At 41.0% G+C, this 22,842-nt stretch overlaps 2 protein-coding genes across 2 annotated transcripts in view; one reads left to right on the top strand and one right to left on the bottom strand.

The window, feature by feature from the left end:
- The window catches only part of ANO3 (anoctamin 3), a 201,991-nt gene that overhangs the window by 73,660 nt on the left and 105,489 nt on the right, over window positions 1-22,842 (bottom strand). Inside the window, exons 9-13 of the mRNA XM_059709159.1 lie at window positions 21,204-21,310; window positions 20,335-20,390; window positions 17,506-17,627; window positions 13,824-13,958; window positions 7,291-7,387 (exon numbers count right to left, since the gene is read on the bottom strand). Of these exons, the coding sequence (XP_059565142.1) occupies window positions 7,291-7,387; window positions 13,824-13,958; window positions 17,506-17,627; window positions 20,335-20,390; window positions 21,204-21,310 (517 nt within the window). The remainder of the gene's footprint in view (window positions 1-7,290; window positions 7,388-13,823; window positions 13,959-17,505; window positions 17,628-20,334; window positions 20,391-21,203; window positions 21,311-22,842) is intronic.
- LOC132241680 (E3 ubiquitin-protein ligase BRE1B-like) lies at window positions 1,198-4,744 on the top strand. The gene is given in 2 exon segments (XM_059710616.1): window positions 1,198-1,408; window positions 1,411-4,744. Coding segments are annotated over 2 exon segments (3,045 nt in total). The 3' UTR covers window positions 4,245-4,744.

Below are 22,842 nucleotides of genomic sequence, written 5' to 3'. Positions count from 1 at the left end.
TGTTTGATGGGTTAAGAATAACAGAAAGTTCTGGAAACTGCCACTTGCACCCCATTAGAGCCCCTCTGGGCTGAGAACAAAGTGCCTTCTTGGGCAGATTCAACCCTGTTGGCCAGGCAGGCTATTACAGGAGAGGGGGCTGGGGGCAGGGAGTCAGAACATAGGCTGAAGTTCGGGCTTCCTGACCTCCTCAGTCCTTAATTCTGAGACAGAGAAAAATCCCAACAGGCACCCACAGCCCTTGGACCTGGACACAAGCTACACCAAACATGGACACCTCATTAGCTCCTCCCCCTCCCCCAACCCATGACTTATTTTAGGCAATATCTTGTTTAAATGTGCTCCCAGGAATCCGAATCAGGTGAATCGCTTGTTAACATGTATATTTCTAAGCCTTACCCTTGAGGCGCTTAAATGTACTTTATTAACAAATGTTCTAGGTGACTCTGATGTAGAGTCGTATACAGATGCTTCCATAAAGTTTCTTTAAGAACAAACAACCTCTGTCCTATTTCTGTGGTAGCCTCACTGTCGTATATAATCTGAGGCTCATACTAGGTATTGAGTAAATGTTTGCTGCACAAGTTAAACTCACACACACACACACACACACACACGCACAAACTAAGAACTATTATGAATAAAGCTCACTGCGAAGGTTGACTCATTTTTAGAATTACATGATAAAACAATGCAGGACCCTTCTACCTAATGATTTCACTTTAAAATCCTTGAAATAATGGAAATTGACAGTGTGGTTTCAGGTGCTTTTAAATGAGTCTGCAAACATCACAGATTGACTTAATTGCCCAAGTTTCTCAAGTCCCATACTTTTAAAATGTTAAAAATGAAAACGATCATCAAAGAAAACAATGTACTTACATATCATTTTTACACGAAGGAACCGTTTTTTTTCACACATCCTTGAAATTATTAAGGGAATAATTACACGGATACACACGCTTCCCAAGAAATAAACATGGCATATTTACTTTCCTATTACTTGCCACAAGTGAGGGTGGATGCCAGGAGGAATTAACAAGTTCCTAGATAACGTGGCTAAGCGGTGGTGACCCCACATTGGTTGGCTTGTTTCTTTGATAAAATTCCGTTCCCTTATATCTGGCAATGCCCATCAAGTAACTTCTAGGTGTTTAACTATATAAACTAATATTAAAGAGAATGTTGAGGACGCCGATGGTCACTGAAGTCCAAGATGGCGGCGCCGGACTGCTTCTGTTGCGGGTGACGGAAGTGCCGGAAGTCCCGGAAGTGCCTCGGGTGGCCGGAAGTGCCATCTATGACCGGAAGTGCCGCCATTTGACCAACCGCCAACGGTGCGTTTCGGGGCCCACAGAGAAGTTGAGCCTCGAGGCCGCAACCGCGCTTAGAGGGCCTGTTCGTCTTGGGTCATCTCTCTCTCGGGGGAGATGGACCTGAAGGTCTTGCGGTTCAAGAATAAGAAGCTGGCAGAGCGGCTGGAGCAGCGCCAGGCTTGTGAAGATGAACTCCGAGAACGGATTGAGAAGCTGGAAAAGCGGCAGGCCACCGATGACGCCACACTCCTCATCGTCAACCGCTACTGGGCCCAGCTGGAGGTCACCGTGGAAGCCCTTCTCCGACGCCTTGAGAAGCAGCGGGACCTGGCTGCAGGTACACAGCCACCTGGGGCCCAGGGGGTGCCGACGTCAGACCTGAGGGAGACCCTGCCCGCGCAGCGACGGCCCCCACTCAGCGAGCCGGCGTTGGCTTTCCGGGTGAAACAGGGCGCCCCCAGCAGTGAGGAGGTGGGGCTGCAGGGCCGGATGGAGTTCTCCAAGGCCGCTGTGTCGCGTGTGGTCGAGGCCTCAGCCCGCCTACAGCGCCAGGTGGAGGGACTCTGTCGGCGCATCTGCAGTCGAGGGGGAGGTGAGCCCCGCGGCGAGGCGGCTCGGGCACGCACCCGGGAGCTGGGCTGTGAGAACCGGCGACTTCAGGCCTTGGCCACCGAGCTACAGGAGAAGCACCACTGCATCTCCCTGGAGTACGCGGAGCTCCAGGATAAAGTGACATCAGCAGACACCAAAGTGCTAGAGATGGAGACCACAGTCGAGGACCTGCAGTGGGACATTGAGAAGCTGCACAAGCGTGAGCAAAAGCTCAATAAGCACCTGGCGGAGGCCTTGGAGCAGCTGAACTCTGGCTACCATGTATCCGGTAGCTCCTCAGGTTTCCAGGGAGGCCAGATCACACTCAGCCTGCAGAAGTTTGAGATGCTGAACGCGGAGTTAGAGGAAAACCAGTTATTGGCCAACAGCCACATGGCAGAGCTGGAGAAGCTCCAGGTCGAACTTCAGGAGGCTGTGCGGACCAATGAGCACCTCAAGGTGGCCCTACGGAGTCTTCCTAAGGAGGTGGTACAGGAGACGGAGGAGTACCAAGTGCTGCAGGCCCAGTTCTCACTGCTTTACAATGAGTCTCTGCAAGTGAAGGCCCAGCTAGAGGAGGCCCGGGGACTGCTGCTGGCCACCAAGAACTCACACCTGATGCACATTGAGCACATGGAGAGCGATGAGTTGGGGCTGCAGAAGAAGCTGCGTACAGAGGTTATCCAGATGGAGGACACACTGGCCCAGGTACGCAAGGAGTATGAGATGCTGCGCATCGAGTTTGAACAGAACCTGGCCGCCAACGAGCAGGCAGGGCCCATCAACCGTGAGATGCGCCATCTGATCAGCAGCCTTCAAAGTCACAACCACCAGCTAAAGGGGGATGCCCAGCGATACAAACGGAAGCTGCGGGAAGTGCAGGCTGAGATTGGCAAGTTCCAGGCCCAGGCCAGTGGCTCTATGCACTCTATCCCTGAGGACTCTGGTCTCAGTGCCCCAGATCCAGGGCAAGAAGAGGGCGGGCCAGGCCCTATTGGTGACCACGAAAGCAGAAAGGAGATGGTTTCAATGCCTGGTGCCACCATGACTACCTCCTTAGCAAAGATAGAGGAACTGGTCCCCTTTGAGGAAGATGCTCAGGCCTTAACTCCCAGGGCCCCAGGCCCCTCCTCTTGGGTCCGAGAACCTGAGCCCAGGCCCCAATGGGAGCTTCAGGAGTGGGAAGGGTTTGGCCTGGGAGCCCAATCTATGGCCTCAGCATATTCAAGAGCTGATCGGGAAAAGGCCAAGGTGGAGGAGCCCAAGAGGAAAGAGTCCGAATTCCTCAAATGTCTTCGAGCAGACCTCAAGAAGGCCCAGGAAAGCCAGAAGGAGATGAAGCTGCTGCTGGACATGTACAGAACAGTGCCTAAGGAGCAACGAGATAAGGTGCAGCTTATGGCAGCTGAATGCAAGATCAAGGCCGAGGTCAGTGAGCTACGGAATCACATCCGAGAATTGGAGGAGAGAGATCAGAGGGAGAGGAAGAAGATTGCGGACGAGGATGCCATGCGGCGCATTCGGCAGGCAGAGGAGCAGATAGAACATCTGCAGCGCAAGTTGGGTGCCACCAAGCAGGAGGAGGAGGCTCTGCTGTCAGAGATGGATGTGACAGGTCAGGCTTTTGAGGACATGCAAGAGCAAAATAGGCGGCTGCTACAGCAGTTGCGGGAAAAGGATGATGCCAACTTTAAGCTGATGTCAGAGCGGATCAAGGCCAACCAGATTCATAAGCTGCTGCGAGAGGAGAGGGATGAGCTGGGCGAGCAGGTTCTTTGCCTCAAGTCTCAGGTGGATGCCCAGCTGCTGACCATGCAGAAGCTGGAGGAAAAAGAGCAGGCCTTGCAGGGCAGCCTTGGAGGTGTGGAAAAGGAGCTGATGCTATGCAACCAGGCCCTGGAGCTCAGTAAAAGGAAGGCTGTGGAATCAGCCCAGCTGGCCGAAGACCTGAAGGTGCAGCTGGAGCATGTGCAGACACGGCTGCGAGAGAGCCAGCCTTGCTTGGCAGAGAGCCGTGCTGCTCGAGAGAAAGAGAGCTTCAACCTCAAGAGGGCTCAGGAGGACATCTCACGGCTGCGGCGCAAGCTGGAGAAGCAGAGGAAGGTGGAGGTTTATGCAGATGCTGATGAAATCCTCCAGGAGGAGATCAAGGAGTACAAGGCACGGTTGACCTGCCCCTGCTGTAACATACGCAAGAAGGATGCGGTGCTTACCAAGTGCTTCCACGTTTTCTGCTTTGAGTGTGTGCAGGGCCGCTATGAGGCCCGCCAGAGGAAGTGCCCCAAGTGCAATGTGGCCTTTGGTGCCCATGACTTCCACCGTATCTACATCAGTTGAACCTGTAACTCAGGTAACGTTGGAACACCTATGGACCCTAGGTACTATGCCCCAAGTTCTTCCCCACCCTTTGTTCTGTATCCTGTGGGCCCAGCTTCTCCCTCTCCCCATCTAGTTGTTTGAGGTCCCTAGTACATGTTGGTGAGCGTGGAGTCAGCCAAGTTCCACCTTTTTCCCCTGTCAGAGCTGAGGCACCTCCTCTGCTGGAAAGATATGCTATGAGATATCAAATGGGCCCAGAGCATCCGACTAAGCTTCCTGAAAGCTGGCCCCAACCCTTTCATCTCCACAGGCCCATCCCAGCCCTAAGGGGGAAGTTCCCCAGGCTGTGACCTCCGTGAAAGAGGAGGCTGACTGCTTGCTTACACACCCACAAGTGGGGATCAGGTGGGTCAGGTCTCCAGTCTCTTGCTCTGAGATTAGACACTGGAGCCCAGGGAGTCTTTCTTCACTCCCTGCCCTCCAAGCATGGGCAAGGTTTCCCTGCCTGTGGAGTTCCCTGGGCTTTTTGGTGTGGCTCTTGGGATAAGGGCTTATATTCTATATGAGGGGATAAGGAGGGTGAGGGTCAGGGGGCATGGTCCTCTTCCTCTGAGAAGCTCTATGGTTGCTGCAGTCACCTAGTCCTCATTTTGGAAATGCTGAACCAAGATCATCAGCTTCTATTGTAATCAGACCTCTCCGAATACCTATTCTCCTAAGCCAGTTACTCCTACCTTATGCTTAGCAAGTCTCCAGTGGGTCCCCAGCCCTGACCCTACTTTCATCCTGGTGGCCTTAACTGCAGTGGTGGCAAACTTCCCAGGAGGGGAAGAGGGCAGACTAGCAGTTGGATCAACTTTCAGTCATTCCAGGTAGAAGATCATCTAACCCTGTGACTGAGCCTGTACCCACAATATTTGCTATGCTGCTGCCCAAGCAAACTCTGGCTTCTGGGGGCAGCAGGCGGGACCTGCAAGGTAGAGCTGCTGACAGGTTCAAGGGTCCATTCAGACCCACAGCCACTGCTCTAGAGATGTTTTGTATAGGTTATATGTTATAAATAAATGTTCAACCCTAAAAAAAATGTTTAATGTTTATTTGCATCCAATGAAGGAAGTGTAGTTCTGATTTTTAAGGTGTGAAATAAGTAGCTACATTTTATTTTAGCCAGAGAAACAAATACAAGACAAATATTTCATCCTGATGGGTTTTATTTCTGTATTGTTCCACAAGGCAGTATCTCCTCTGCAAGCTCCATTTTCCACCTTTCTTTAATAGTTATTAAGTGAATTCTTTATGAGTCATACCTGTCCTTAAACATACTTTTTTTCTACCAGGGAAAGGAGGGATGTAGATACTGCATGATGACAAAAGCCCCCTAGTCTTTGGAATGTTTCTTTACTTTATCACTTTGCCATATGTGGATGTTTCTTATATTTAGTGCTCAGATAAAGCCAGTGTGTTTCATTAGATCTGTTCAGGTAAAAGTATAAGTAACCTATATACGAATGCATTGGTGTCCCTAAATCTGTCATATGCCTTTAAAATGCATGGGCTAAGACATGTGTATATACATTTAATAATTCTAACACAATTGGTTTTTGCAAAAAAAGTTGATAAAATGCTTCCCAAAATGAGACATCTTTGTGGAAGATTTAAAATAATTCAAAACTAAGTATATTTTAGAAATTGAGTAGAGTCCACAGAAAGATCTTGCTTTTGCTATGGGAATAGTGCCAGATAGAGCACTGCTGTATGCCCATGTCACAGCTCTTAAAAATCTTCAGATTTTTTTCAAGTAACTAAACTACAAAGAAATATCACTAGATATCTATTAGAACAGTTAAAAGGACTGCCCATCCTAAGGGTTTATGATTATATAGAAAACTGGAACTCTCATACACTGCTGGCAACAATGTAAAATGGTATAAACATGTTGGAAAAGAGTTTGCCAGTTTTTATAGAGTTAAATATCTACTTATTCTATAAACCAGCTATTTTACTTCTAAGAAGATTACCCAAGAGAAATACTTACCTATAACAAGATTTGTAGATAGATAAATGTTCATAGCAGCTTTATTTAAAATGGTAATAACTTAAAAAAGTTCCAAAGTCCATTGATAGATTAATGGATAAACAAACTCTGGTATGGACATATAACGAAATAAAGAGGAATAATCTACTGATACATATAACAACATGGATGAATCTCAAAATGATTGTGGTGGGCAAAAGAAGGCAGAAAAAAAATCACACACTTATGATTGCATCTACATAAAAGTCTAGAAAATGCAAACTTATCTATAATGTCAGAAAGCAGTCGGTTGCCTGAGTATGGGAGTGGAGTTGGGAGGCAGGGATTATGAATGCTTGAAGAAATTTTGGAAGTGATGGGTATCTTCTTTATTTCAAGTGTGATGATTTCACAGGTGCATACATATGATAAAATGTTTTCATTTATACACTTAAAATATTTACACTTTTATATGTTAATTATAATTTAATAAAACTGTTTTACATAAGTAACTGAGATTCAGTTTCTCAAACTTGTATGCATTGTAGAATCACCTGTGAAGCTTTAAAATATGCTGATGTCCAGGTTCCAAACCCAAACATTCTGATTTATTTGCTCTGGGTGTTACTTGGACTTAAGGAGTTTTAAAAAACCTTCAGTTAACTCTGAGAGGCAGCAATTTGAGAATTTTTGACATATCATTTCATTTTTTCCCCTGTAAAATTAGAAGTTCTTTTCATGAGACTTCATGGAAGATTCAAATGCAATCATTAGTAATAAAAATAATCTTTTCCTAAGAAAAATCTAGACATCATTCTAAGAGAAGCTTTGTGTCAATGATGACAATAATCAATTATAAAAACAAAGGAAGACACTAATATTTAAATAAAAATATACTCGTTTTGTTATCGCTGTGACATCTTATTCCATTGTCAATGATATAGATTGTCTAAACTCTTGGGAACATTTAACTTTGACATAAAGCCATTCACTGGAAGACGTTTTTACTACCTGGAGTTCAGGAAGGAGAATGTGAGCGTCCACACTCACCTTGGCATAGATACAGCTTTCGTTGAGTCTCTGTAGTGAGCAGTTCTTTTCACAGAGAGGGCACATGAAGACTTCAGTAGCCTTGCAAATTTCTTTGCTAGAGAAATCAAAGAAGAAAAAGAAAGAATAAAGCTTCAAGTTTAGGAAGGTGCTTAGCTCCTACAGTCAATCCTGTGGGAAGTAGCAACACACACAAAAAAATGGAAATAGTTGGGCTGCAGAAGAAATGAAAATTGTGGCTCCAACTTGAATTTTAGGATATTTGTGATATAGAAGTTTCTGTTTGCTTCTTTATTTTTAGATATCTCCACCCAGATAATGTAATGATCATAGGCCATATTTTTATACTTGGGAGACAGTAGTGGTGCTTTGTTACACAAACACATTTACACATGATGTTATGACACACAGGATAATTTTGTGAGGAACACCCAAGGGAATTTTAACCAAGTTCACAAGCTTGGAAATGGCTGAGTTGGAATCAAATCTATTCTGATTTCTCAAATCTTTCACTTGTATCTTGCTGCCTTAGTATCACAAGAATGAACAGCATCCATAATTCACACAACTTCATAACATCCACTGCAATAAACAGTACATCATGTCCATTGGAAATTTGAGGGAGTTGACTTCCCTTCCCTTCCCTTCCCTTCCCTTCCCTTCCCTTCCCTTCCCTTCCCTTCCCTTCCCTTCCCTTCCCTCTGTGTAGCTGACACACACACTGTCATGCAGAACTGACAGTTTTTATTTACTGAAATATGTTATATTCTCTCTTAGAATGTAACTGTATAATATTTGTCTCTTCAGTTTTATGCCACTACTTTTAAAAACACCTAAGCATACATTATAGATGACTTTGTGACAGGAGTGGGGCATCAAGAATAACTTCTTGCCGAAACCCATTTGGCTCAGTGGATAGAGCGTCGGCCTGTGGACTGAAAGGTCCTAGGTTCGATTCCGGTCAAGGGCATGTACCTGGGTTGCGGGAACATCCCAGTAGGAGATGTGCAGGAGGCAGCTGGTCGATGTTTCTAACTCTCTATCTCTCTCCCTTCCTCTCTGTAAAAAATCAATAAAATATATTTAAAAAAAGAAAAAAAAGAATAACTTCTCAAAAGTCTCACAGCCTGAGAGTTTACAGCAACCTATTTTTAAGATGGTTTGTGCCTTTATCTGTTATGCATGGTTCTTTCCAACTGAGTATCCCCTGAATAAATTGTCTTGAAGTAAATCTGCTCTGGAAATGATGAAAGTAATTTCAAGGTTTTTGAATATATGTCTGAACATAAAAGTTTAATTGGTGATGTTTGCAGCAAGAACGGCAATTTTCTAAAATGTCTGCATTCAAATGAAACAAACAATATGAATTTCATGTGTGGAATATGTATAATCTCAAGCCATAATCAGAATAAATAGCAAGTACAAATACTATATAGTAATATAGTGTTTTGCTGTGAGCAGAGATGAGTTCATGTCCATTACATTTAGTCCTCACTGCAATCTCCTGCCATGATAATTATCCCTATCCCCACAACTGAGAGGAAACTGATATTTCTCAAGGTCATACAGCTAACAATAAATAGTTCAGGGAACAGACTGTAGGGTTTTTTTTCTTATTTTGGGTCCAATTCTCCATCAACTATAATATATCTAAAAGAAGGACATATTTGCTTTATATTAAAAAGAATTTTCCTATCAAAAACCAATTTATTAGTGATGATGATGATGCAATGAGTCTCATATACACTATAATCCTCCCATGATCACACATCATATTTCTAGTAATCAGAATGCCTATATGAAGTAGAAGGAAACAGGCAAAATAATACATTTTAAAAGCCCTAAAGAACAAGAGGGTTATATCTTCTCTTAGTAATACCACACATTTGTACAAATAAGAATCGGCACACATCTTTAAGGAAATTTTTATTAAAATGGGCTTGTTATCATAATTCATTGTGTTTCAAGGATGACATGATATGCCCTGCATTGAAATCTCATACTAAGATGGTATTATAAAGTCAGTTGATACTATGTCATCTTCCTCCTCTTCCAAATGGTCAAACAAAAGCGCCAAGTCTAGAACCCAAGCCATAAGGATGAGTCCTGTTTTTAATTCCAGAATCATTAAACTCATTTTCTATAACATGCTCAGGTTTAACTTGATGCGTAATAAAAAATATTAAACAATTTTTGACAACGTAATTTGTAGCCTTATTTGAGACTATGGAGAATTTCTTTGATTTCACTTAACCACTAGAGGGAGGAAGAGTGCCAGCATGAGTGTTTCTTAATTTCTTTTGCTGAGCAGGATAGTATAACCACCCCTTGAATTGTGGCTTTCTTTTGTTTAATATCTAGTGTCAGATATACTCATAGAAACAGAGAAGAATGCTGTTTGCCAAGGGGTAGGGGAGAGGGAAGTGGGAGTTGCTGTGCAAGAGTATAGCGTTTCAGCTCGGCAAGGTAAGTTCTAGAGGTCTGCTCTACAAGGTGTGCCCACAGTCAACAATACTGTAATGTGCACTTAAATATTTTGATTGACTTAGAGCGGGAGTGAGAGTGAGAGTGAGAGCAAGAGCGAGAAACAGAGAAACACTGATGTGAGAGAGAAACACTGATCAGTGGCCTCTGGTGTGCATCCCGACCAGGAATTGAATTCACGACCTTTTGGTGTATGGGACAATGCTCCAACCAACTAAGCCACCTGGCCAGGGCTGCAGTTAAACATTTTTGAAGAGGATAGATCTGTTGAGTATTCTTGCTACAATTTTAAAAATATATTAGATAGAGGTTTGAAAATGAGCTGCCCATTTGAAATAGAACATGCTACTAAGAGCCTTCAGGGTCAGGGTGACCATTGCCTCCCCTGACCAAGTCATTTACTTCTCTGAGGATCAATATCTTTATCTCTAGTTAGAGATAATATCTAACTGGGATATTACATAAGGGTTATTGGTAATAAAGGCAGTTAATAAATGAAAGAAACCCTTGTTGCTAAGGATGTTGTCAGGAGACAGTTTCAGAGGCCCTTCAGGACTCAACTGCTTTTGAAAAGCTGGTCAGTACTGAGTCCCATAAACATTTCTTGGTAAATTCTAATGCCAAAGAGGAAAGAATGGACTAGAAAGTTGGGATTTTTGTTCTTTGCTCTGGACCAGAAACTCAGGGCCTGAGGCCATATCTACCTGCTTGCTCATTTTCATATTCTTATGATATGTCTGCTCATATGCATAAATCTGACCACATTTAATTACATAAGAGCAATGAACACATGTGAATATATACATGTACATATATATACACTAAATCTATAACTTGGTTATATAAGTCTACTGCAGGGCAATTGAGAAATATGACTTTAACTTATGTGAACTTAGCTGGTAGAAACATAATAAATAAACCAAATCCTCAGCTTTTTTACATTTTAAGCAAAAAAGAACTTAAAAATTATACTAAAACAAAACAATACAAAATAAAAGCCCTGTATTCTCCCTCACCCGCAGTGATAACACCTACAACTTAATCACATCTGACACCTTGAATGGAAAATTTCAGCTCCATGAAATTTTGAAAGTCAAGATATTCAGTGAAGCTTATCTTGATTTAGAATAGAAAGTCTGACAGGATCTTAATTATAGTGTGACAGAGGTAGCAGTTATATAATACCATAAAGCACTGAAGAAAAGAGTTTGCTAATGCCTTTTAAAACACTCCTTGTACTAACGGTTAAAGAGTATTTACCTCATACAAAAGAAGCCTAATTTACCCCATGGGTACACAAATCAACAGGAATAGAAAATCTGTTCCTCTCATCGCCTTTTGTTCATTTTCAGCTTCGGAGGGGAGGAGGGGGAGTCTACACGGCGTGATAAAGCCTTGTGAATGTGTACCCATGGAATCAGCTTGAGCAGTAGGTCTGTCTAAGAATAATTTTCTGTCTGTGTTAATTCATTTTAAAGAGTGTTTTTCTAACACCATCAAGATTCCACCAGAGAACTGTTAGAACTAATAAGCACATTCAGTAAAGTTAAAGGATATAAAATCAATAATATACAAATAACATGTGTTCCTATACACCAACAACAAACTACCAAAAAGAGACATTAAGAAAAAAAAATCTCATTTATAACTGCATTAAAAGTAATAAAATGCTAAGGAATAAATTTAATGTAGGAGGTGAAAGATCTATCCACTGAAAATTCTAAGAGAGTGATTAAATAAACGGAAGGACAGGAAGATGCTGTCTTCCAGAGTGGCGATGAAGCTGCCAAATTCTGAAATAAACCTATGACTAGATGAAATGCTTTGGAACAGTGGTGTTTTTTGTTTGTTTTCATGCTAACTATCATTTGGATTTCATGCTGAGATACCAAATCAAGGAAGTTGTCTGTGGAGCAGGATTCATCTCTAGAACAAAGAAAGTACTTTTTTTTTAGGGAAAACTGTTGCATATATATATATATATATATATATATATATATATATATATATATATATATATATATATATATATATATTTCATAATGTGCTTATTATACTGGACAGTCAAATGATCTTTCAGGAGTCCTTCTGCACAACCTTCCAGATAAAGCTGGGGCTGTGAGGGCCAAGGCAGCCACCACAGCTGTGAGGGCCAAGCCCCTTGCACAAATTTTGTGCATCAGGCCTCTAGTGTGTGTGTGTGTGTGTGTGTGTGTGTGTGTGTGTGTGTGTGTGTGAGTGTATAATATGACTATTATATACATATTTTTAAAAATTCAAGGAAATGAATTTCATGTTTCCCTCAACTGTTCTGATTACTACCCAGTGCCAAGGCCATGGTTAAAAGTTGAAACAACAACAAGAAGTGCTGAGCTTTGGACAGAAGAGGTATTTTTTTCATATTTTGAGTACCACACAAGGTTGAACTTAATGATATCCTTGTGATATATGAAGAAGAACATGCTGTTGAGAGTCTTTAGTGCCAGGGTGACTGTTGCCTCTGCTGAATAACAATGTATTGATCCTATATCCAAATCTTGGGTCATTCAACTTTAACAAAAGAATCACTATTCTGATAAATGTATGATTTTTGTTGAACCTTATTTCACTACTATCTTGATGTCTTAAGTTGATGCAAAACTATTACAATATCTGTTCCTAGAGAGTAGAAAGCAACTTTCTGTTCTCACGGGAGCAGGCTGCTTAGAGAAAGGCTTTTGTGGGATCAGTATTTTGTTTAGACATCTTTAAGTATGTAAGGTGCCCTCTTAAGCAAAAAGGAATACTCACCTCAAAGGCAGGTATTAAAGAGAATATTAAATGAGACAACATAATTGGAAGGTCTTTGTATATTATGTTTTTTTTTAAATTTCTTAATTGATTAAGGTATTACATATTATAAGTTTTAAAAGAATTATAACTATATAATTATTTGAACTAATGTATTGAGAGGGCATTCTAGACTTCTAAATGCTATGCAAATATAAATTATATAAAACTGCCTAATGCATTATTGAATTATTATGTGGCATATACTAGAAAGAAAAAATTGACATACACAGAAATAATTTTAGGACTTATACAAAATAATTTTCATATAACAGTGTTATTGTCATAATTAGCTAGCTAATATTAATGATAGAAATAAAGCAAAGGGATGGCCAGACATTATAAGCATGGTCATCTGGGCAGCTTCACCAGGAAGCTAAAACTTCACGCTCCCTAGTGAACCATCTATGTATTCTTTGAAGATAACTGGGGTAAGGAATCAAACAAAGGGAGAGATGGGTGCATGTGCAATGAAGTGATGTATGGAAGGTGCTTTTGCCTGTCAGTCTAACCTGGGAAAAAGATACTTGGATAGGGGCTAGAGCCATTGCAAGCACACAAAATCTTGGAAGGTTAAAATCCTTAGACTAAGAATTCTGTTTCTCTTGTTCTGTTCCTGCTCTCTTGTGCTCTTGCTCCCTTGCTCCCTTGCTCCGTGACCCATGCTGGCGTGTGGGTTAGCACACCATGTGGCCTTAGTAGACGTGTGGCCCTTAGCCATGTAGACCCCACATGCAATGGACTGCAGCTGGGAACATAAGCTAACCTGGCCAAATGCTGGACTGGATTGCGCTTTAATATGGAGCGGAAACTCTGGGCAGTGACTGCAATCCTAGCTCTGCTGAAGATAAGGCTGGACTTTTTCCATGACGAGACAGAGGGGAAACGGGACCTTGGAAGGAAACCTCCTTAATTTTACATCATCAATAAAGCTTTCCATGATACCCCATCCTCCCATGGAGGCCTGAGGAAATTCTTTTTCCTTTGGCACCCAAGAAGCCTACTTCCACCAGCCACAGGCGGGCAACCCACCAATAACAACAGTAGAGAAATTACTTTTTTATTATGATGCTTCCCTACAAACAAAAAAATAAACAAACACAAAAAACAGCAAATATATTATAGTACTATCACTTGTTTTTATAGTCAGCATTATCATAAAGCTTTTGTCCAATCAGAAGAAAGGCCAACAATTTTCAACAAGTCTATTAGTAGCTTACCTTACTTGACTTGCATTCATTGTAAATATTCCATAGAAGAAAACACACAAGCCAACCAGTGCTGCAGGAATCAGCATTCCAGTATACCATCCCAGCCACGCAAAGTATAGCCCAATCTTCTCTCCAAAATACAGCCTGCATGAGAAAGCAAATTTTTAGCTTAAGGCAACATAAGTGACACTATACCTTGTCAGAATTTCAGATGGACACTTGTGGCTTCCCGACCAGTCCCTTGGCAGCTCCATCTGGGTTATCTTAATGGTCATGGTTGCTAGAGATTCTAATAATGGTGACATTGTTTATCTTTAAACATTGTCCTCATAGGAACAATTTTATAAAATATATTTCTTTATCAAACTTAATATGGTTCATAGAGCTTTTTGCAAGCAAATTCTTGCTTTTCTCCGTACTCCTAGAAGAATCCCTTTTTGTTTTTTACACACATATCTGTGCCACACCATATTGCTTTCGCATAAATTAGAAAAAAGTCTCCTCTGTAAGTGGATGGGGAGAGCAGAAATGAATTCAGTCCCCATCAGCACCCTTGGCCAGACTCCCTTATGCTACACACAATCTGCATAATTATGTCACATCTTCCTCTACGAAGGTCAAGTCTGCAATTCCTGCAGCACGTGATTCTTTTCTTGGTTCATGCTTTGGAATATTACATTTTATCTTTATCGTGTGCCTGGCTTGTACTTACCCTTCACTTTAAATCACTGACTTCCACTCCAACCCTGGGTTAGATGTCCCACCCTTAGCCACGTTTCTGTGTCCTGAATTTATATACTGCATGACACTGACCTAGTACTTCTCCACTCCTTCCCTTTCCCATGACTGAACGCTGCTGAGAAGTGGACTGTGTCTTGTTTTACTAGCTCTCACCACAGGAAGGATCAAATGAAGATAAGGGAATGAATGTATTTTATTTCCCTTCAGCTGATGAATACAGTTTACTAGTATGTGGATATGGCAGAAGAATAATGTGGTTCTAAAAACTACTCAATCGCTTTTTCTTCACCAAGTCTACTGTCAATAGTAACTGTCACACCATTTCTAAACCTCTGGTAAGAGATAAAAAATTTTTGAATTCTCTACTACTAATTGGTCTCCATTTTCTTCAAATGGTTACTTAACACACAGCTTTTTTACCCAGCAGTAGTTTTAAAGCCTGTTGTTTTATAGTTCATTTGGGCAGTAATTCTTGCTGGGAAGAAAATTATTTTTTTTTTCCTTAACAAGACTTGTCTTTCTGAAAATTATTCCTTTTCTACTTTATTTTCTATATTGTTCCAAATAAAACTTGTGTATATTCTACCAAGTGTGGATATAAGGTCATCCTCCTTTAAGCATCATTTATCTAATATTTTGATGTTTTTGTCCATTTATTTCTCCTAGGAGACATGGATCAATAGTCGATTCATTTTTTATACAATATACAATATTTTTATACAATACTAAAGGCCCAATGCATGAAATTTGTGCAAGAGTAGGCCTTCCTTCCTCCCCGCTGCTGGCGCCAGCTTCCCTCTGGCACCTGGGACCCTGGCTACCAGCAGACACCCAGGACCTGGGCTTCCCTCACAGCTCCAGCTTCATCTGGAAGGTTGTCCAGAAGGACGTCCATTCTAATTAGCATATTATGCTTTTATTATTATAGATTTTTGTGTTCTACTTTGAAACAGAAGATTATTTTAATAACATGTATTGCAACAAGATGTTGTGCCTTTAAACAAGTATTCCTTTGAAGGTTGGAGTCTTACTAATATATTACTAATATATCAAAATATCTTTAGACTATTTATAGAACACTACACAGATAGTCACCTTATACAGACAATATTATATTGAGATTTTAAATTACACATTGTTAAGGTTAAATAAGAGGTAACAATATTATTTGACAGGAATATATATAGTTACCTGAGTTACATCAAAATAAAATAAATCATGAATATAACAGTATTTCAAGACTAATTTAAGTTTAGGATAATTACTCACTGGGATAAACTTCTTGGAATAGAACAGATACTGAATCTTTGTTTAAAGATAAATATATGCATAGATGCTTTGTTGGTCATTTTCCTCTTTGCTCTCAAAACCATTTTCTGCTTCTTGTTTTTGATTTGTTTTCACAGGGAAGTAGATTACACAGGTTGCCTCATAAACTGCTTCTGGTTAAGTTGGGCCAGGATGCCGGGAGCCGGTCCATGCATCCACCCTCTTCCTACGGTGGAGTCCTATCCGTCCCGAGTGTGGGGTTCTCAATGGGGGGGCTTACCTAAGGGAATCCTGTTCCAGGGGTTCCCAAAGGTGTGGACGGAGTCGGCGAAGACTATCCACCCTCTTCCTACGGTGGAGTCCGATCCGTCCGGGGTGCAGGGCGCTTACCTAGGGGTCCCTGTTCGGGCGCCATATGCCGGGGTCCGACCCCAGCGGGTCCAGGGGTCCCCAAAGGTGTGGACGGAGTCGGCGAAGAAGGAATGACACGGAGACAGCGTTCAGTTGATCAGCAGCCTAGCCAGGATCTCTAGCCAGGATCTCCAGCCAAGTTCTGGTCTGGATCTCCAGAGAGGTTCTGCTCAGGTTCTCCAGTCAGGTTCAGTCACCAGGTTCTAGTCAGGCTCTCCTGCCAATCTCCGCAGTCAGGTTCAGTCCAGGATCCCTGCCATGCTCTCTCGCCAGGCTCAGCCTCCAGGCTCCGAGGCCAGTCCCTGTCCAGGATCCTCCGGCATGCTCTCGCCAGCGAAGTTCTTCTGTCTCTAGAGAACGTTCTGTGTAGGTTCTGTGCCTAGGCTCTGTCTCTCTTGGTCCTGTCTTCCAAGCCCTGTGTCCTTAGTTCTGTGTTCTGAGTTCTGTGTCATGAGTTCTGAGTTCTGTCTGTTTCTGTCTTGTTACAACTGTATTTATACCAGTTGATTCAATCCTATCAATCTCTATTACAAAGGTTAGGGCGTTTCTTATCTCCATTCCAGGGAGAAAAGATTATGTAGTTTAAGCATGATTGTTCGTAGTTAAAGGGATTAATTACCCGCCTGGCACTTAGTTGAGGGGTTTTATTCCCTCCCTAACTTCAGGGGAAAATCCCTACCTGGGGATTCAACCTTTCTCGGAGAGGTGACCTTGGTTAAAACACAGCGCCAAGAAGGTGAGCAAACATATTAAGAACCGTATGCCATATATGCCAGGTCCCTTGAAACAGCAAGGATGGACCGGCTCCCGGCACCAGGAGGTACTGGGAGACCCCAAGGTAGAAGGAAGGGAGAAGCCATGAACTTTTCTGCTCTCTTGGTTGTCCTCAGTGCTGTCTCCAGAGCAGCCATGGTTTCTTCATAGCTCTACTCCCTACACTTCCACTTCATTACAGGTAATCTAATCATGGATTGTACAGTCTAAGTTTTAGGCACTGAAATATACTTCATTCTATTTCCCCTTCAGCTTGAGGGTAGTTAGCAATCTTCTACCATTGTTAATCTCTGGTTGTCTTATTATTCCTGTTTGATTTCTCAGCTTTCCCATCCTCTGTGTAACCTATTTCCTAAATTAAATTCCTTCAATTGAGTAGACCCATGGTGGATTATTTTTTTTCTTATTGCATCTTGATGCGTAAATAAAAGTTTCCAATCTAAGAAAATGACAATAAAACAACATATATCTTCCATTATTGATCCAACCCCAATACCTGATTAAATCCAGGGGCTGGTGCTTGTACCACATTCCCCAGCGTGCCCAGCGCTCATATAATAGATGTCTGTTATTCTGAGGTCCATGTGTTTTGATGGGCTGGCTACTCTTGTAGGCTCCCTGAAACAGATGAAATAAGATAAATCGATACCCATTCTCTTATTGGAATTTGAATTACATAGGAATTGCTTTTGTTTTTTTCCCCAATATAGAGTAATTAAATAATTTATTGAAAGCTTAAGAAATTGTATATTTAGCTCATCTCTGGAATGATGATGACTTTACATATCTCTCCCTCATTAAAATATTCTGATAGCTCCTATAAAATCCTTTGTTAAATTCCTTTTCTTAAAAAATAATAGTTTATTGATTTTTAGAGAGAGAGTAAGGAAGGAAAGAGAATGTTGATGGGAGAGCTGCCTCCTGCACACATTCTACCAGGGATCAAGACCACAACCTAGGCATGTGCCCTGACCAGGAATCAAAAGACCTAAATGTAAGACAGGAAACCATAAAAATCTTAGGAGGAATCCACAGGCAGCAAAATATCAGACATATGTCAAAGCAATATGTTTACTGACACATCTCTTAGGACAATGGAAACTAAAGAGAAAATAAACAAATGGGACTACAACAAAATAAAATGCTTTTGCACAGCAAAAGAACCCATCAACAAAACAACAAGAAAGCCCACTGCATGGGAGAACATATTTGCCAACTTTATCTCTGATAAGGGTTTAATCTCTAAAATTTATAGGGAACTTGTACAACTTAACACAAGGAAGGTAAACAATACAATCAAAAAACGGTCATAGGACCTAAAATGACACTTCTTGAAAGCAGATATACAGAAGGCCAAGAGACATGAAAACATGCTCAAAATCACTAATCATCAGAGAGATGCAAATCAAAACAACGATGAGGTACCATCTCACACCTGTCAGAATGATTATCATCAACAAATCAACAAACAAGTGCTGGCTAAGATGTGGAGAAATGGGAATCCTCAACTCTTTCACGCTGCTGGTGGGAATGCAGACTGGTGCAGCCTTTGTGGAAAACAGTATGGAGTTTCCTCAAAAAATTAAAAATGGAACTCCCATTTGACCCAGTAATTCCACTCCTAGGAATATACCCCAAGAAGTCAGAAACACCAATCAGAAAGAACATACACACCCCTATGTTCAGAGCAGCACAATTTATAATAGCTGAGCTTTGGAATCAGGCTGAGTGCCCATCAGCAAATGAGTGGATTAAAAAACTGTGGTAGATCTACTCAATAGAATGCTGTACTGCTGTGAAAAAGAAAGAGCTCTTACCATTTTCAACAGCATGGATGGACTTGGAGAGCATTATGCTGAGCGAAATAAGCCAGTCAGAGAAGGATAAGTATCACATGATCTTACTCATTTGTGGAATATAATGAACAACATAAACTGATGAACAAAAATAGATTGAGAGACATAGAAGCATTGAACGGACCATCAAACCACAGATGAAAGGCAGGAGATGGACCATGGTGGGGGCGGGAGGGATTGGTAGACAGGAGTAAGAGATCAACCAAAGAATTTGTATGCATATAAGCATAACCAATGGACACAGACAATGGGGGGAGGAGTGAAGGCCAGGTCTGGGGAGTGTGGGCAGACTGGGAAAGAGGACAATGGGGGACAGGGGGACATATGTAATACTTTCAACAATAAAGAATTTTTAAAAAAGAGAGAGAAACAAGGGGAAAAAGCCATAAAAAAACAAAAACCAGCATCCACTTAGTACAAGATGATGCCTAACCTACTGAACCGTACCAGCAGGGCTTTAATTCCTTTTTAAACCAATGAGGTTTTTTTTAACTTAAGGTAAACTAGACTTTACTGTTTGGAATCTAAGGTCTATTAATAAACACAATAACTTTACCATCATTGAGAGAAAACGGAGTGCGGCTTCCCGGGCTCAAAACTGTACCTTTGATATTTAACATTTCTATGCCTCAATGACATTTACAAAGTGGAGTTAATATCATTGTATATCTCAAAGATTTTCTGCAAGGATTGAATGAGATGATCCATAAAAGACATTTGGCTCAGTACCAATTAGTAAGTGCTCAACACATTTTATCTGTTATGAATTGTGCGGTTCTGTGAATTCCTCAGGCTCAAAGGTTCCTCAGGCAAAGGCTATAAGTTCTTGGATTTGTACACAGAAGAGTGACTAGTTCTGAAAGTGCAGAAATGAAACCTATAATGATCCCATTCTTATATTAAAATGCAAAGTTGCCTTAATATTAAAACAATGTGTATGTATGGGTGCTTGGGAGGGGGTTAAAACTAATTCAAATTGAATTCATGACTCAGCAGGCAAAGCCCACCATAGTTTAGAACAGGCTCTCCTACTTAAAACTAGTAGAGAAGTAATATCAGGCAGAGAATCAAGTACCTAATGTGCTGTAAGGTTTTTTGTGGGTTTGTGTTTGATTTTCAGGTATCCAAAAGTAGTTTGCACAAACCAGGAATCTGCCCTGTTTGGGAGTGGTGTGGTTCCCAAATGGTCTCTGTGTTGGAGTAGAGGGCAGTAGCCAGAGTGGCCAAGCAATGTCCATAAGTTTCCTCCGAGGCTGGGATTCTTGATGAGGGAAAATTGCAGGAGGATTCTGGGCAGGGGAACCAGTGTAGAGACAAAATATAATGGGGGTTTCAGAAAAGACCAGGGCCAGTCATTGATTGAACCCTCCTGGGAGAGGGAAGCCAGATTTAAATAAAATAAAAAAAAATGGGATCAAGCACTGAGCATGAGAACATTGTTTTTTATGGAAATTATATTTTAAAATTACCTCATGCGGGGGAAAAGCTGCTATATATGAGCCATTGTTTATCAGTTTACAGATACCTGAAAAGAGAAGAAATAAACAGTTCTTGAGTTTGTTTAAATGAAGACTTCCTTCTGCAGCAACATACTCAACTTCAAACGTTAATTTGAAAACTGAAAATAACCCAAATGCCTTCCATAACCACCATCACCTATAAGGACAGCGAGGCTTTGAAAGAGATACTAAGAGTTGAATTCTATCCTTACAACATTAATTGATGGAAATTTGCAGGGTGCCAACATACAATTTCACTTTGCTACATCATGAAATGGGGGGAATATTAATATTTACTCACATGAGCTCACATGAGCCTGGAGTAACTTTTCGTTTTACTAAAAAACTTAGTCAGAAAATTGGAAGAATTCCTTACCCCTTAACATATCTCAAAAGAATATTTATTAGTGTTGAGAAATCTTTGAATTATTTCATTTTTAATAGATTATGTGGATGTTGCTTAATTTATTTGTCAGTTCCTAATGATGGACAGTTAACGTATATCTAGTTTTATTATATTACAAAACCACAATGAACAAATGTCTTTGTATATTGTTATTAAAAGTCTGATTATTTCCTTGGTATAAATTTCAAGAATACAATTTCTGTTCTAAAGCGTTTGCACAGTTGGCATTTTGATACATATGGCCAAGTGTTCTTCAAAGATTTTGTTTTATTTCGTTTTATTGAAAGGCTGAAAACAGAATGTTTAGAGTTTGTGCTCAATGTGTTATATATTCATATTTAATGCATGAAGGCAAAACTTCAGTCAAATATTTCTGGGTAATATCAGTAACAGCAAATTCAACTTTCTCTACATTTTCCATTAGCGTTCTTACCCACTTTTGATATTCCATTTTCATATTTGGTGTGCTGAAGCATGTGGTAGACTATCCTGCTTCGAGTAGCATTGCTGAAGAAGGTGTCCTTATTGTTTATTATGAAGCTGTTAAGATAAGGGCATCCATTTTAGTATTCAGGGCAGAGCACGGAATCCAGCAACAGTAACAACTTCCTGGGAAGTCATCCATCTGTTTTCTCCTTTAAACGAATGCATATGAAGTAGAGCAAATCGGAAGAGAAACCACCTTCTTAAAAAGATCACTTGGCAGAGAAAAATAAGCATAAATCATACAGAGCATAATCAAATATGCACTTTAATATCGTTTGGTTTATAAGAAAGCCTGGATGTCCTCATATTAGTTGTTTGGCATCAAACGAGGAGAGAACAGAGTTTCCATGGGCTCCCATCTATTTTAATTATGCAATGTAATTTCAAACAGAGCACATTAAAAATTCATGTAATTCCCCACGCCACACAATCCAAGCTAGCTTTTTTGTTTATAAAACCTTAGCGGCAAGCAATAGTCCTTCCTTCCCTTCATGCCCTATTCTGTCCCTACAAAGGGAGAGTTGCAAGGAGAAACTGCCTAAGAGTCAGTGATGAAAAGAGCAAAAGGGCGATTCTAGGAGGGAAGGAACTGTCTGTTTCAGCATTTACTTTATGATATCCTGGGAACCTCAAAAAAAAAAAAAAATGGAAGTGTCCTGGTCCTCACTCAACTGCTGACAAGTTTTGTTTCAGTTGCTTTTTTTGTGAATGATAAACCACCATTTTCTCAGACTCTTAGATCTGAAGTATTGGGTCTTCTATGGCCCTTGATTTCTTTTTATCTATATTCAAACAGTTGCCAAACAAAGTAACTTTTATAACTAAACTGAGTCTCTCTTGGTTTCCATACACATCTTGCTTTGGATCTCATAGCCTCTTGCATAGGTTATGAAAAGAATGCCTCTTTACCCCTAATCAGCCATGCAATTTCTCACCTGATTTTTAATGCACAGCTCTGACCCCTGGAGGGCTCCTACTATTAACCTCTCAGCAGCTCTCCAATATTATTTTCCTCAGAGGCTCTCTGTTCTTGCATTTCAACCTCCCCCCTTGGTTTTACTTCTTATAGGTCTGGCTTCTTGTATCTGTTTGTTTGTCAAAGTGTAGAACTTATCACCTCAGAGTCCCATCTTTTTTACCTTGAGATTTTGCTCTGTTTCTCATATCTGTTCCCCTACTCTCACCACCTCCTTCCACATTTTTAGTGGCTTGAAAAGAACTAGCTTTTCATAAAAGTTTCCTAGGTCTTCTCCTCTGGAGGTAGCTTCTCCCTCTCACAAAAATGTGTGCATTTTACTTGTCATTCCTAATGCATTACTTTTACTCTGCCCTGTATTATGGTAATCTGTATACCTGTCCATGGGATTAGACTCAGAGCCCCTCCAATATTCTGCTATTGTGCTTTTTATTTTTGTACTTAGATGCACCGAGTTAACAGTTCTGTGTCCTGTTAATGATAAGAATCAGAAGGAATATCCACCAAATATTTTACCATCAGATTGATTCAGAATTCCCTGAACACATATTTTTTTTAGCAGATAAATTCCTTTTCTATGAAGGTACATTACAAATAAAGGAAACAGATA

Source organism: Myotis daubentonii, chromosome 9 (assembly GCF_963259705.1).
Source record: "Myotis daubentonii chromosome 9, mMyoDau2.1, whole genome shotgun sequence".
Taxonomy (NCBI): Eukaryota; Metazoa; Chordata; class Mammalia; order Chiroptera; family Vespertilionidae; genus Myotis; species Myotis daubentonii.
The sequence above is the reverse complement of the archived record's forward strand: the minus strand, read 5'-3'. Positions and strand labels throughout refer to the sequence as shown.